At 39.9% G+C, this 16229-nt stretch overlaps 1 protein-coding gene across 2 annotated transcripts in view; it reads right to left on the bottom strand.

Moving 5' to 3' along the window:
• The window catches only part of TSEN15 (tRNA splicing endonuclease subunit 15), a 62026-nt gene that overhangs the window by 21506 nt on the left and 24291 nt on the right, over nucleotides 1–16229 (bottom strand). The window contains exon 5 of one of the 2 annotated variants that reach the window (XM_037506292.2): nucleotides 14710–15923. The exons of the other annotated variant lie outside the window; for it this stretch is intronic. Within the exon in view, the coding sequence (XP_037362189.1) occupies nucleotides 15903–15923 (21 nt within the window). The 3' untranslated portion in view covers nucleotides 14710–15902. Of the gene's footprint in view, nucleotides 1–14709; nucleotides 15924–16229 lie in introns of those variants that run through there. 2 annotated transcript variants of the gene reach the window in all.

The following is a 16229-nucleotide window of genomic DNA, read 5'->3' as shown; positions in this document are numbered from 1 at the left end:
GGTAGTTAGACTAGCTGCTGTAATAAATAAACCCCAGAATTTCTGGGATCTAATACAAAATAAGATTGTGTTTTCCTTGTATAGTTTAGTGCAGGTACTGTAGGGTAGTGCGCAGTTTTCTTCCAGAGAGGGACAGAGGGACACCACAAGATGGAAGAGTCCATTTTAGGTTACACTATCTTCTAGGGTCTCTTTGTCTTCTTCTTCCATCAGACAGAACTGGAAGGAGACAGTGAAGGCACACCCTCTCCTAAAGCCACGGCCCCAGGACAGACACACACACACATCCCACTGTCCCCATGTCAGACGTGCACCAAAGACAAGAACTTGGGGGGAGCTGCTACTGCCACCAGAGTCTAATAATAATACTCATAGCTAGAATATATTATGCATCTTAATTTTGCAAGTTGTGTACTTCAATTATCTCATATAATATATATAACAACCCCAAAATTAAGAATTGCCATCCCCATTTTGGAAATAATAATAAAAAAGTATTAGTCCCTAAGCCTCCGTGCCCATATATAAATGTATATATATTATATGTTGTATTATATTATGTATTATATTACATCATACATGGTATACTATATACCATACGCTATATATTATATATCAGGGCACAGAGGGGGTAAATAACTTGCTCAAAGTGACATAGTAAGTGGCAGGTCAAAGTGTGAACTCACACTTGTATTATACTCAAGCCCCTTTCATTCCTTTTGTATCACATACCAAGAAACATAAACTTGCTCTGAGGCTGGTAGGCAGGAAAGATTGGGGACAATGACTCTGAGTAGTCAGAGAGGTAACTCTGGGACATGACATTCCTGGTTGGCACAATGACTTTTACAAAGACAGTGAGGCCTGAGGAGCACAGTGTGTCTATGGATAATTGACCTTATAAATGTGATGTTTGGGCCTCCCTGGTGGCGCAGGCAGTTGAGTGCTGCACTGTGAAGCTGTCTGCAGCTTCTGCAGTGCGGGTTCAATCCCAGTTGGCCAGCAAGAATCACACATGGCACAGCAGACCTCTTCTGCCTCGCCCGCTGCTCCCCTCAGCAGTGTATTTCTTCAATCTGCCTGTTCTGTTCTCCGCTCTGTCTCTGGTGAACCCTCTCATTCTCCTGCACATCTGGCCTGTACCCCAACTCTTGTATAAATAAAATGAATCTTAAAAAAAAATGTGATGTTTAAAGAGTATGTACCCAAGGGTCCTAGGAATATCCAAATCAATCCTAAATCTCAGCTGCCTCTTTCCCAAAGGCACCTGAGGGAGCTAGACATCTACCGAAATGAGGTACAGGGAAGCAAAGTAAGTGGCCCAAGCTCAGCCCCTACCCTTAGTGCAGCGCCTTTGTCTATGGGCCTGAGAGTGTTAGAGATGCAGAATCTAAGATCCCATCACACTCTCACTTCGGGACTTTTGCACTTGCTATTACCTTTGTCTACAAGGGTAATGCTCCAACTCTTAGCATGACTCACTCCCTCATCGCATTGTGGTCTCTGCTCCAATGTCACCTACAGAGAAAAGTCATCCTGACCACCCTGGCCCTGTGCTCCCGTTGTGCTCTGTCCCCACGACCTGCTCAACTGTCATCGCCTTGCTCACCACTGGACATCATCTCATATGTATTCATTTGTTTATTTCTTTTCACTTATATTTATGGAACACTCACTATGTGCAAGAGGCTTTTCTAAGCTGTGAGGATAGAGAACAAAAGGATGTCCCTGTACCCTCGATTAAAGAAACTATGCTATGCTCAGCGAAATAAGCCAGAAAGAAAAAGAAAAATACCGGATGGTCTCACTCATAGCAGGAATCTAGAAAACCTAAATAAGGGACCAGGAAAAAGAATAACTATGAGAAAGAAAAAATCAAAATCAACAAACAACTATGAACCAGAGACACACTATGGGGGGGGGCGGGGAAAGGAGGGTTTGGGGTCAAAATAAGGGGGTTGCAATTGTATGGGGAATATAAAAATAAAATAAAATAAAGAAAGAAAAAAATAAACTATTCCATATGAGTATCAATTATTATTCTTTCATTTGCTTTACTTATTCTTCATTCTTTCAAGAGGCCCAATCCCTGCCACCAACAGAAGGCTCCATGTAAGGTCTCATGACTTAAACCCAACTGGAGCATTTCAGCTTCTATTTACAAGGACGTTTTCAATGTGATTTTCTGCTGTGCTCAGCTAAATTTAACTCAGTGGTTTGCAATCCCAGTGAATTGTCCCAATATGGTTCATTGCAGTGGAAAATGCCCTTCCTTATTGTAAGTCTCCAACTATACAGTTGGTAGATGTCTTATTCCTGTGAAATTTATCTGAGTTTAAAGAGTTTGCCCAAATGCAAAATGAAGACCAAAACAATGTATCATCATCACCCCCAGCAGCAGCAACAGGGTTAGGACTGATAAAATTTTCAAGGGGTAAAGTTTTTCTTTGTTGTCTCCCACTTCTGTCAATTTCTTTCTACCCTGCTGCCCATCTAGGTCTCCTCCCTTGGAGGCCTGGCTCTCCGCTAGCTGCCATGTACCCCTCCTAAGGTGTACATCAATGGGATGTGCTTGGACCCTGCAGATAGTGGGGGCACTGATAGTTTAGAATGTGCCAGGCTTTGCCCACAGTCATTTCATTATGTGAGGAAAACACAACCCAGAAAGACATATTTATCGTGTCCTTCATTTTATAGATGAGAAGCTGAGACTCAAAGAGGTTACACAATTCTATGTCCCTCTGTAAAGTCTGAAGTTTAAACTTTGTCTTTTAAGTCTCCCAAGCCTCAAAGAATTCAAAGGAGCATATATCTGGGTCGTGGGTTATCAAAAGCCCATGACTGGGGAGATGTTTTTTAAACAGGGTGCAACTGAGAAAAGAGTGATGGAAGTATTGAAGAAAGGGGATAGATCTATGCACAAGATCCTTCAGTTACAGGTGCACCAAAACTTAGGGTAAGAAGGGATCTTAGATAGTGTCTGTACCAACTTCATTTTACAGAGTGAAACATTAAGACCCAAAGTGGGTGAATTATAGATATTTATATCTAAAGTGAGAACCTTCAATCTAAGAAAAGTGCACCTATGTGATTATATTTCCAGGAACCACATTTTCTAATGGCCTTACTTAGGAGAGAAAGAAGAGGCGAATTTTTTACCCATTTATGAACTAGTGTCCCCACCTGTGGTCTTCAACAGAAGAAAAACCATCATCATTTTAGAGATATGAGGTGGGAATTACCATGTTTAGTGGACATTTCAAATTTAGTAGTATTCATATGTCTACAATCTCTCCAAGTGTAGAATAAATAAAAATCCACAGAGTTAGCCTAAGACAGGATGAGTAAGAAAAATAAAAGTAAGCTTATTAGGCAGATAGGTCTTGTTTAGAAATCCCTGTTTTGATTTCTCCAAAAATGCTAAGGTAAAGAATTAAAACAGGGCCTCACCGGTGGTGCAGCAGTTGAGCACTGGTTTGTGAAGCTGCCTGCAGCCTCTGCAGCGCCGGTTCAATCCCCGGCCACTGGGTGAGGGTCCCAGATGGCGCGCAGACCTCTCCTGCTCCCCTCAGCAGTGTATTTCATCAGTCTGCCTGTTCTGCTCCCTGCTCTGGCTCTGGTGAATTCTCTCACCCTCCTGTGCTTCAGACTCTACTCAGTGCTTACATAAATAAATAAATAAATCTTTAAAAAAAAAAAAGAATTAAAACTAAGAGATATCATAGCATTAACATGTTTACAAGAGCATAAAGGATCAGATCTCTCCCATGATCTGAGGGACATGGGGCACTTTCTACTAGGGGCGGAGATTAGCTGATCCTTGCCTTCTCCTTAGAATGGGATGGGGTGCGGAGTAATTCATAATGAATATTTGAATACTGTCAAAGATGAGCTGTATTGAGCTCCTATGTGGAGACAGGTATTACATTGCCAGTCAATAGGCTGCAATTTAATAGTTAAGATGTATATTAAGAAAATTAAATCGTTCTTATAAGAGTAAATATGCATATTAATGATAATTGACATCTTCCGTTTGCAAATGTAGAGGCTAATATTTTGATGTATGAACTGGCATGTTTTCCCTCCATAATTCTTGTTACCTGTGCACATAAGCTTTCTTGGCATACTATCTTGGGGATGGGACCATACTACAGAACAAAAGAGGCAAATTCTTGCCTTTTGAATGTCAAAACCTGAAAGCTTGGCAAACACAATCTGTTTGGAAGAAAGATAGAACTGGAAATGGTCATAGATTTTTTTCTATTCCTAAGATAAAATAAAATCCAAAGAAAATGGAGCAGTTGGGGAGAGAGGAGGTGAGAGCAAAAATGGAACCCTGAATGGATCACTAGGCCCTGAACTTTCCTTCTGCCCTGACCCATCTGACTGAGCTTATGGACAGAGGAGACAATAGACAATCCAGAGGAAATTGGGGAGATCCCTCACCTATATGAGGGGAATCTGTGGCAGGTCCCTTCGGGCGATCTCTTACTGTTACCTCAGCTAGAACTTCACACACCACAGCTCCATAGAGTCATGGGTGCAGTGTTTTGTGGGGATAGTTGACAAGGCATAGGGAGAGCATTTCTAGGTGGAGAAGAGACTGCCCATGGAATTCAAGACAAAACAACCATGTCCCAAATGCCCAAGAGGAAAGGCTGAGAGAGACACTGATCCAGAAACTCCCATGGTCAGACATGAGGAAGACACAGCAACTTGCGTGGAACACTGGCACTGCAGGGTGGTGACAATTCAGTGATGTCAGTGTGGACTGATGAGAAACTCTGAGGACTGACATCTACCCATGACCTTCTCCCCAAGACCATTCTCATGTACTCTAAAAACCTGCTAGATCTATTAAATTGAATTCCCTACATTTAGGCATAAATGCTTCATTTTCCCATTTTTAGAAACTAAAGGCCAGGACAACATAGACATAACACATCAGAAGAGGAAGAAGAGTAAGGTCTATGGTGAACTGGGGTTCCTGATACAAAAAAAAAAGATCTTCCTTCTGAGCTCAGATAAAATATCCAGAACTTCAGCAGAGAAGTGGGGGAAGAGTCTGTGTTACAAATTCTCATTTTCCCTAAATTCCTCAGTTGTCCCCTTCCCACCTTGGTGGGGCTTAATGTTCTGTCCTTGCAGTGGCCTCTCATTGTCTTTCCATTACAATCTGAAATTCACATTTAATAAATGTAGCATTAATTTTTCAAAGAAAAACAAACAATACTGAAACTCATGTGAAACCACAAAAGATCCAAAATAGTTAAAACTATCCTAAAGAGGAAGAATGGTGGTATCATACTAGCCAGACTTCAAACTGTACTACAAAGCTATAGAAATAAAAATAGTACTGGAACAAAAAATACACATGCAGGCCAATGGAGATATAATTGAGAGTCCAGAAATAAACCCACACATCTATGGATGGTTAATCTATAACAAACCAAAAGTATATACTGAGAGCAGAGTATCTTCAACAAATGGTGTTGGGAAATTAGACAGCCACATGCAATAGACTAAAACTAGACCATCATCTCACACCTTACATAAAAAGTAACTCAAAATGGACCAAAGACAAGGGTATAAGACACAAAACTATAAAATACATAGAGGAAAAAAATAGACAAAACACTCCACATCATTGGCTTCAGAGATGTCATTGGGAATTCATCTCCAACTGCAGGAGAGACAAAAGTGAATATAAACAGATAGGATTACATCAAACTAAAAAGCTTGTGAACCATCAAAGAAACTATTAGTAAAACAAAAAGACATCCAATGGAGTGGGAGAAAATATTTTCAGATCACACATTTGACAAAGGGCTGATCCAAAATATGTAAAGAACTCATGCAACTAAACAAAGTAAAATAACTAAACCTAATAAAAAATTGGCAAAAGAGCTAACAGACACTTCTCCAAAGAAGACGTATAGATGATTATATGGCACGTGAAAATATGTTGATCATCACTTTAGGGAAATGCAAATCAAAATTAGAACGAGATAGTTCAGAGCTCATTGTTGTCCAAAAACAAGTATTGAAGAAGATGTAGAGAAAGAGGAACACTTGCAAACTATCAGTGGGAATGTTGACTGGTCCAGCTCCTATGAAAATTAGTTTAGATGTTTCTCAAAATACTAACAATAGATAAACCATAGGACCCAGCAATCCCACTCCTAAGTGTTTACCAGAAGAATGCAAAAGCACTAATTCAATGGAATATATGACTGCTATGTTCAATAGCAGTCTATTTACCCTATTTACAACAGCCAAGTTATGGAAACAACTTAAGTGCCAAGGACAGAGGAGTGGATCAGAAAAATAAGCATACACACATGTGTGCGTGCACACACACATGCACAATGGAATACTATTTAGCTATAAAAAATGAACTCTTTTATTTTTCCTTTTACTTTCAAATTCTTCCATAATTTTTTTAAAGATTTATTTATTTACACAAGAACTGGGGTACAGGTCAGATGTATGGGAAGGTGAGAGGATTCACTCGAGACAGAGCGGGGAACAGAACACGCAGATTGACTGAAATATACTGCTGAGGGGAGCAGCGGGCGAGACAGGAGAGGTCTGCCTCACTATGTGGGCATCTCCGAGGCAGGCAGCGATTGAACCGGCACTGCAGAGGCTGCAGACGGCTTCACAGCGCTGTGCTCAACCGCTTGTACCACTAGGGAGGCCCCTTCCATAATTTTTATTTTGAAGTACAAAGTGTGCAGGCATAATACTCTTTTCTGGCTCAGGGCATCAAGTAAGGGTTGAGCAGATGTGATCTACAGCTGTAAGTATAGGCACACCTCAGAGATATTGTGGTAAGTTGCAATGGAGACAATAAAGTGAGTCATGCACCATTTGTTTCCCAGTGCACATAAAAATCACGTTTACACTAAACTGCCGTCTGTGAAATGTGCAGTAGCAGCATAACTAAAACACAATGTACATTCAAAGATGAACTCTTGCCATTTGCAACAACATGGATAGAAATGGGGAGGATAAGGGCCTCCCTGGTGGTGCAAGGGGTTAAGACGCAGCACTATGAAGCTGTCCGCAGCCTCTGCAGCATGAGTTTGATCCCAGGCCAGGGAGCAACACACATGGCACAGCAGACCTCTCCTGTCTCACCCGCTGCTCCCCTCAGCAGTGTATTTCAGTCAACCTGCCTGTTCTGTTCCCCGCTCTGTCTCTGGTGAATCCTCTCACCCACACCTCTGGCCTGTACCCCAGTTCTTGTATGCATGAATAAATATTAAAAAAAGAAATGGAGAGGATAATGCTAAGCAAAATAAGTCAGAAGGAGAAAAACAAATACCAGGCGCTTTTACGTTTATGTGGAATGTATAGAAACAAAACAAAGGGCCAGACAAAACCAAACCAATAACAACCTCTCGAGATCTGACTGCAACACAGGAGTGTGGAAAGGGGCCCAGAGCAACATGGTGGAGGGTTACCGGGACTTTAGTGGGGAATGTGGTGAGAAAACATATGTTTGAGAGATCTGTATCTATAATCCTTCCAACAAATATAATAATGTAAACCAAGTTTACCTCAATAAACATAATTGGGAAGGAAATAAATGTAGCATTAAACTGACTCAAAATATTTTGACATTTAACTCCTTCACTGTTTCCTTAGCAGATCTGTTGTTGAGTTTACCTCCTTTCTATCTCTCCTCTCCTTCCATTACCTGGAAATGCTGTCCTCTGACTACTCCTGCTCCTCAGCCCAAGAACATGGTACAACTGCACTACCCCTCCTGCATGAGGCTGGCCCTGGTACTCGCTTTAACCAATCAGTGTGGGCAGGAGTAACAAGCATTGCTTCTGGTAGAAGCATTTGACTAGGTATGGGGGGCTACAGCACTCTCTTCCTGCCCCTGAATTCATGGCTTTCTAGATAGCAGCGGTTTCATTAACCTGATTCCTATATAGAATAAGGACTCCTAGCTCATGTACAATGAACTTGTGATGTGTGTAAGAAATAAACATTAGCTATGTGTGGTCTGCACATAGCGGTCCATCCACAGTCTGGCCTGCAATTAGAGAAGCACAGAAATTGAGAATAAATATTTACAAAGTCTTGTAACAACTTAACTGATTACATTTATCTGTTGAGTTTAATAATGAATCTTTGCATTGTGGCTTTGTCTACAGGGATGCTATAAAAATACTCATCAAATTAAATAGATTAAAATTTCATGATTAAACAATAGAATTATAGTAGGATTTCAAGCAGTTGCAAGCAGGTCTGGGGGGCATTTAGGGTGCAAAATCCTTCCTCATTGAGGTTGAAATCATCATTTAAATGTTTTCCTGAGTTTACTCTGTGCCCACAGAAAAGTTAGCTACCACAAGCAGAGAACCTTTCTGAACTTTTTTCATTGAGCATTAAATATTGTTTTAGGTTTACCCATAGAAGAAATGGACATGAATGTATTTGTTCTTTGGAATAAAACTTTGTAAATATACTGCCTATGCTTTGTTGTGTTTTATACAGTTATTATTTTTTTTACACTGATGTCTTATTTGGTTCCCCTATATTCCTGCTATAAGCAAAACCATCCGATATTTTTCTTTTTCCTTCTGGCTTATTTCACTGAGCATAATTCCTAGCTCCATCCACATTGCTGCAGATGGCATGAGTTTATCTTTTTTTGATTGTTGAATAATATTCCATTGTGTATATATGCCACATCTTCTTGATCCAGTCATCTACTTTTGGGCATTTGGGTTATTTCCAGGTTTTACCTATTGCAAATAGTGCTGCAATAAACATAGGGGTACAGGTGCTCTTTTGAATCACTGTTTTTGTGTCCGTTGGGTAGATCCCAGGAGTGGAATTGCTGGATCATATGGTAGCTCCATTTTTAGTAGACCGAGGAACCTCCACACAGCTTTCCATAGTGGTTGGATCAGTTTGCACTCCCACCAGCAATGTAAGAGAGTTCCTTTTCCACCACATCCTCGCCAACATTAGTTGTTGCTGGTTTTTTGATATGTGCCATTCTCACTGGTGTAAGGTGGTATCTCAGTGTGGTTTTAATTTGCATTTCCCTGATTATAAGGGATGCTGAACATTTTTTCATATGCCTGTTGGCCATTTGCATTTCCTCTTTGGAGAAATGTCTTTTAAGTTCTTCTGCCCATTTCTTGACTGGATTGCTTATTTTGTTTTTGTTAAGTTGTGTGAGTTCTTTGTAGATCTTTGTGATCAGTCCCTTATCAGTTGACTGGAGTGCAAAGATTTTTTCCCAATCAGTGGGGTGTCTCATGTTTTCGTTAATGTCTCTTTTGCTGTGCAGAAGCTTTTCAGTTTGATGTAATCCCAGGTGTTTATCTTTTCCTTGACTTTCTTTGCTTTGGATTATAAATCAGAGACTTACTGCAGGGGAGAAGGAGGGAGAGGGATCAGAGAGAGGGAGAGAGGGAGGAGCACAGGGGCCTGAGGTGATGGTGCACAGGTGCATTGGGGAAGGAAACTCTATGGGGACTACACCTGAGGGGGTGGGGGAAGCAAATATTTGTTTAAAAATGAACAAATAAATAAGAGACCAGGAAAAAGACTAATCAATGCAAAGTAATAATCAAAATCAACAAGCAACTATAAACCAGAGACACACTATGGGGAGTGGGGGGGATTAGGGAGGGTTGGGGAGAGGAAGGACTAGAGTCAAAATAAGGGGGGGGGTGCAATTGTATAGGGAATATAACCAAAATGAAAATGCATATATTGTGCAGAAATGAAAAATGATGTAAGAATTATATAAAATAAAATATTTAAAAAAAATGAACAATGGTGGTAAAAAATTAAAAAAATTAATATAAAAAAGAAGTGAGACATGAAAAAAATATATATATTGCCTATGACTATGGTTTCCCAAATTATCCATAAACAATTTGACATTTTGATACATTTGTTCAAGAGCACAAGGGGATATTATAATGAATTCCTAAATCACTTTCTAACTCCTTCCAGGACTAAGCAGTCATTTTTCCTTCAAAGTCTCTTTGACACACATGAATATATTTCCCTGCACCATACAAGAATGAGAGAGTAGAGAGTATGTTATTTCAAAGAGAAAATTGAGTTAGGTGTTAAGAGACCTGGTTCTACTCCTCATTATCCCTCATTTGTTACCACATGAAGCCATTACTTAGCCAATTGGTGCCCTAATTTCACCACTTATTAAATGAGGCTAGCAAGTTAATAACGTAAATAAAATCAACTCCTTTGTGAGACTCTAAACAAAGAGCACAGAAGCACTTGGTAGTGAATAAAATGCTGCACAGTTATGACTTAGAATTTATATGTAACAGTATCTTGTAATGTTCTCCATGTTTCTTGTGCACATTATGCCTATTTAAGAGGTACGCTGTGTGATTTTTTTTGTGTCTTATTTTATGTTCAAACCATTGAGGCAAATAATACACATGATTGTTCAAAATGTGTGTAATTTACCAAAAGTTGAATCCCTTCACCCTTAAGTAAACTGTTTAAATGACATAAATTTTATATACTGTGTGGCAGTATTCCTCACTCATATTTACACCACCCTTTCAGAGTTTTGGCTAAGGAGAGTTGTCACTGGCTGTCTGATTCCCAGTAGACACAGATCACATCTCTTTTAGCTTTGTATCCCCAGCACTCACCACAGCCACCTAAGCAAAGAGAAGCCCAGTTAATGTTCAGAGATAAATTAATCAATGAACGAACTTTAATTAAATGCTTCCTAATATTACCATCATTCAGTACTCTGAGACCTAAAAAGTCAATCTTTGATTTCAGTCTGATTGGTTTGGGGAAAATTTTCAGAATCATCTAAGCATTTTAAAAGCACACTCTCCCAATAAGTCCTGTGATTTTTCCATGTTCTTTCCTTAGTGAGCACAAGCAGTTCTTTGATTCAAAGATTATCAAGAGGATTAGAGGTGGGATGGTAAAGAACAGAACAGCTGAAAGAAGGGAAAATTTTACTATTAACTACTTAGAGGATACAACATTATTCTGTACCTGTAAACAGCTAAGGCAAAATACGGCGGATGAATAAAGAGCTTCTGTGGAGAGGAACTATAAACTTTGGCAAGAACCACAGCGCAGCAAAAATGAAAAGGCTCCTGCTGTGGGTTGGATGGAAAAAGTGACCTCAGAGAGGCATTCCGAGCAGAAATGCTCAGAAAGAGACCATGAAACACCATCAAGTATCGGTGAAGTCATTTGGTTCCAGGCATTAAAACGTGTAAACCTGTTTGTTTTTAAAAATGCAGATTAAATGAACTTCGGAGGTGACTTCGAATTGTGCGTTAGCAGACCACAGTGTCTCTGACCCCTGCCCTTCACCAGATCTACAGTGCGTAGGAACAAGATCTAATGAGACCCGGGCAAGGGAAGCAAAATAAGTTAGTTGGGGGCCTTCCCTGGTGGCGCAGGCGGTTGAGGGCCGCGCTGTGAAGCTGTCCGCAATCTCTGTAGCGCCGGTTGGTTCCCGGCAGGCCTGCGAGGGTCCCATATGGCGAGCAGACTTCTGTCTCGCCCGCTGCTCCCCTCAGCAGTGTATTTCAGTCAGTCTGCCTGTTCTGTTCCCCGCTCTGTCCCTGGTGAATCCTCTCACCCTCCTGCACATCTGGCCTGTACCCCGGTTCTTGAATAAATAAATCTTTTTAAAAAAAAAGTTAGTTTGGAGCTATTGGACCTGGACCCACCCAATATTTTGGGAGTTGTCCCACACTCTGGCAAGGCACCTGGGGAAAGAAAGACAGACAGGCCTAGCGAGGAGTTAGCACTACCGCTCTTTCTTTTTCTCTTTCCCACTCCCATTTAGAAAGCACTCCCCCTTTATGCAATAGTTTGCATGTACCACAGCAGCAATTTGTTTTTCACTACCAAGATTTAGTCAGTTCAGAGTACCTGAGTGGTCTCTTACTATGTGATCTGATTTTGAAATTTATTCAATAAATTGGACTTTTTGTAAGGCAAAACTGAAATGCATGTTATATGCATTTGAACTATGAACAAAACCAAAGTCAAGGAAAAAGCAAACACCCTACCCACCACTGTCCAAAACAAGCTTTTAAATACAGATCTACATTTTGAGCAAAGCATGAATCAAGTCACATACCTAATGTCAGTAGAGTGTAATTTTAGAGGCATGCCAGAAAGAAAAAGGGGGTGTGATCACATAAAATTTATTTACATTTTTATTTATGAAATTTCCCACAGATTGAAAATAAATTTTCAAGAGCATCACTTCTCAAAGGAATCTGCTCCTGGAGCTTGAAAATGTTGTGCTTATTTAACAGTGCCCTCTGGTGTCCAAATGGAACATTTTAGTTTGCCTTGAGACAAAAAATCTGTTGTTTTTTAAATTTATTTTATTTTTATCATTTTTAAATTTTATATTTTTAATATCATTTTTCATTTTTACGCAATGTGTGCATTTTCATCTTGGTTATATTCCCCATACAATCCCCTCCCCCTTGTTATGATCCTACTCCCTCCTCCTCCTCAACCCCCAAAGTGTGACTATAATGAGATACCATCGTACACCAGTGAGAATGGCACATATTAAAAAAAACTAGCAACAACAAATGTTGGCGAGGATGTGAAGAAAAAGGAACTCTCCTGCACTGCTGGTGGGAATGCAAACTGGTCCAACCACTATGGAGAGCTGTGTGGAGATTCCTCAACCTGCTAAAGATGGAGCTTCCCTATCATCCAGCAATTCCACTCCTAGGTATTTAACCAAAGGACACAGAAACATTGATTCAAAAGGGCACCTGCACCCCTATGTTTGTGCAGCACTATTTACAATAGCTAAGCTATGGAAACAACCCAAATGCCCAAAAATAGATGACTGGATCAAGAAGATGTGGTGCATATACACGGTGGAATATTACTCGGCAATAAAAAAAGATAAACTCATGCAATTTGCAGCAACACGGATGGAGCTGGAAGGGATCATGCTCAGCAAAATAAGCCAGAAAGAAAAAGAAAAATACCAGATGGTCTCACTCATAGCAGGAATCTAGAAAACCTAAATAAGGGACCAGGAAAAAGACTAATTATAATAAAGTAAAAATCAAAATCAACAAGCAACTATAAACCAGAATCTCTGTAATTAAATCTATGATCAGCATTCAGTCACCAAATACTTATTGAGAGCCTAATATATGCCAATTACCATGCAAGGTGGTGGGGTATAGAGATGTATGAAAAAGGACATGGTTCCTTGCGCTACTTTTAAGCAGCTCCTAGTCTAAAAAGGGAGACAAACATAAATGCAATTACAAAGTCTGGGCCACACAAATCACTTTACCTAGTTTTTACTAAAATGAGACAGACACAACTGGTTGTCTCCCTTTCCAAACAGTTCTGGACTGTTACTCATGCCAACAGGTATCTGGAAGGCTTTGGAGAGAAAAATTTTGGTCAAGTACACAGGGAACATTCTGAAATAGAGTAAACAGGCCAGGACATGCAGTAGGATTGAGAACTAGTGTAGAGACTTCTGCAAAAAAAAGCTCCTTTCACAGTCAACCCTAAAAGACACTTCTGGTCTTGTTACCTAGGGTCCCATAGTCCACCAGATCTGCACATCAATTTAACATTTGTTAAGCCTTACATTTCTTTCTGAAAACAGACATTTTCTAGCACAGATAAAAAGTCTCAAAAGGACTCAAACAGCAGAGACCCTAAGAATTAGCCATTAACTGTTTTAGGATCCTTAAAGCTTAAAATCAACTGAAGTCACAGAAACACAAATTGTTCTGTATTGGTTCACCATCTGGCCTTCTACAGAAGCAGCGGGGTCTGAGGGAGTTACTGAAACTCTCCATCAAGAACAAAAGTTATCAGGCCTCCCCTGGTGGCTCAGGCCGTTAAGAGCCATGCTGTGAAGCCATCCGCAGCCTCTGCAGCGCCGGTTCGATCCTGGCCGGCCGGCGAGGGTCCCACATGGCACGGCAGACCTCTCCTGTCACTCCTGCTGCTCCCAGTGGTGTATTTGCTCAGTCAGCAGTGTATTTCCTCAGTCTGCCTGTTCTGTTCCCCACTCTGTCTCTGATGAATCCTCTCATCCTCTTGCACATCTGGACTGTACCCTGGTTCTTATATAAATAAATAAATCTTTAAAAAAACAAAGTATCATCAAAGGAGTCAAGAACTGCTATATACCAAGAATGATGATTGATGCCATCTTGTGATGTTCCTACTGGTTGCCATCTTTCCATTCTTCCTAGTACTGTTTTCTAGAGTTAATTAGCCAGGACTTGTATCTAATCAACAGAGTATGGCAAAGGCAATGGATACACATGGTTACATTACATAAGAATACATAAAATCCATTCTGTTGAGATGATCTCCTTTACTGGCTTTCAGGAAGCAATCTGTTGTGCTGGTGACACCCACATGACAGAGAGGTGAGGGTGGCCTCCAGCCAAAAGCCCACGAGGAACAGAGGCCCTCAGTTCAGCAGCTGACAGAGAACCGAAAGCTGCTTCCCACCACAGGCGTGAGGAAGCAGACCCTTCGCTGTCAAGTCTTACATGAGACTGCAGCCTTTTGAAGGGCCCAACTCTGAAATATCAATGTGTGTTGTTCTTAGTCATGGTAATATTACGATGTGATGACAGATGGTTAATTCAGATTTCAAGACACTTTTTAGTTTTAAAATATTTTTATTATAAAATACAGAATAAAGAAAAACTGAAATATTGAAGACATTCATTTCCTACCCTGTCATCCTAATATAACCAGCTAGTAACTGTCACTCTTTTTTATTACATGTGTGGTATATTATTTAATCACATGTATGTATCTGGTTACTATTTCCCTAAACCAAGAATGGCAAACAAGCCTTGCATTTGTAAATAAAACTTTATTGAAATACAGCAATGTTTGTTTATGTGTTGTCTATGGTTATTTTCTCATGATAAACAGAGTTGAAAAGTTGGGGCAGAGAGTATATGGCCTAAAATATTTAATTTCTGGACCCTTTACACAAAAAGTTTAGTGACCTCTGCCTTAAACTTTTAAATAGTTTATAATTTGGGCTACTACAAGTAATACTACTTGGGACACCTTAGTGCATATAATTGTTTATACTTTAGGTGATTTAACTGGGAGATATTAATAGAAGTAGAATAACTGGGTCCACTTAATAGGATGTTTTTAAGGCTGGCACAGTCCCCTACTACCCATCTTGTTACAGTATAGCAATGCTATAATATAGGTGGTAGCAATAAAAATGGACAGGAAAGCCCAGTACTTTTATAGGAGACCCTCCTGGTCCTGATTAATCTGCACATATAAGTTTACCATCTAGATAAGGATATTTTTAGATTTGCTTTTAAAAAAAAATCAAAGAGGAAAGTAATAGCAATTGCAACATGAGAACCAACTGAAAGAAAGCTTTTACTTTCTAGGAGGGATGAAAAAGCAGATTGAAGTAAGTTCTACAGGTATCAAGATGGTATGCAATGGTACTCCAGGATAACTGTAGTGGTCAAAATGCACAAGGGGTGGTATAAGGAGTGGGGTGGCAGACTCGACCATGAGCTAGCAATGGCAGCAGTGGACAACAACAAGAGAGTGACCAAGTGGGGTGACAGAAGAAACACATGTGCTCCACCCCTCTGAACACATCCTAAGCATAAAGTGTACACAACTGTACTCAAGCTATCTCCAGATAAGAAAGTTCTAGAGCAACTACCCCATATTTTCTAACAAAAACAATTCTTCTATTGGGTACATTTAATTCTCCAGAAAGAAAACTTGTGGAATGGGACTGGTAAGTCAACCCTGACTATCTCTGAGACAGTAGATGAAGCCAGCTGATGGGTCTCAAATCCAATCTTGTATGGATAAGGACATGTCAGGAAGTTTAGATGTCATCTTCTAAGAGAAATATTCTGCAACAACAAAAACCAAAGATCAGGCTGGACCATTTTCACCCAAAATAAAGTAATTTAAAATGCAAAATTAGAAAGTTATTTAATGTAATTATCTCAATTATGTCAACAAAGTATGTAAAGAAATCACATATAACACATTTATTTTATTAAATGTTCCTGTCAAAATGTCAATCAATTTAACATTTTCAGAATAAGTATTCTTTTGGTGGATGTATTATTAGGCCTTTAAATTCCACCTCAGTTACTTATCATGACTTTATGAAGTTCTCTGGGAAATTGAAATTCTCTAAAGAGAAAGGGAAT

This window comes from Talpa occidentalis, unplaced genomic scaffold (assembly GCF_014898055.3).
Source record: "Talpa occidentalis isolate TD23 unplaced genomic scaffold, MPIMG_talOcc4v2.1 talOcc4.12, whole genome shotgun sequence".
NCBI classification, from domain to species: Eukaryota; Metazoa; Chordata; class Mammalia; order Eulipotyphla; family Talpidae; genus Talpa; species Talpa occidentalis.
The sequence above is the reverse complement of the archived record's forward strand: the minus strand, read 5'-3'. Positions and strand labels throughout refer to the sequence as shown.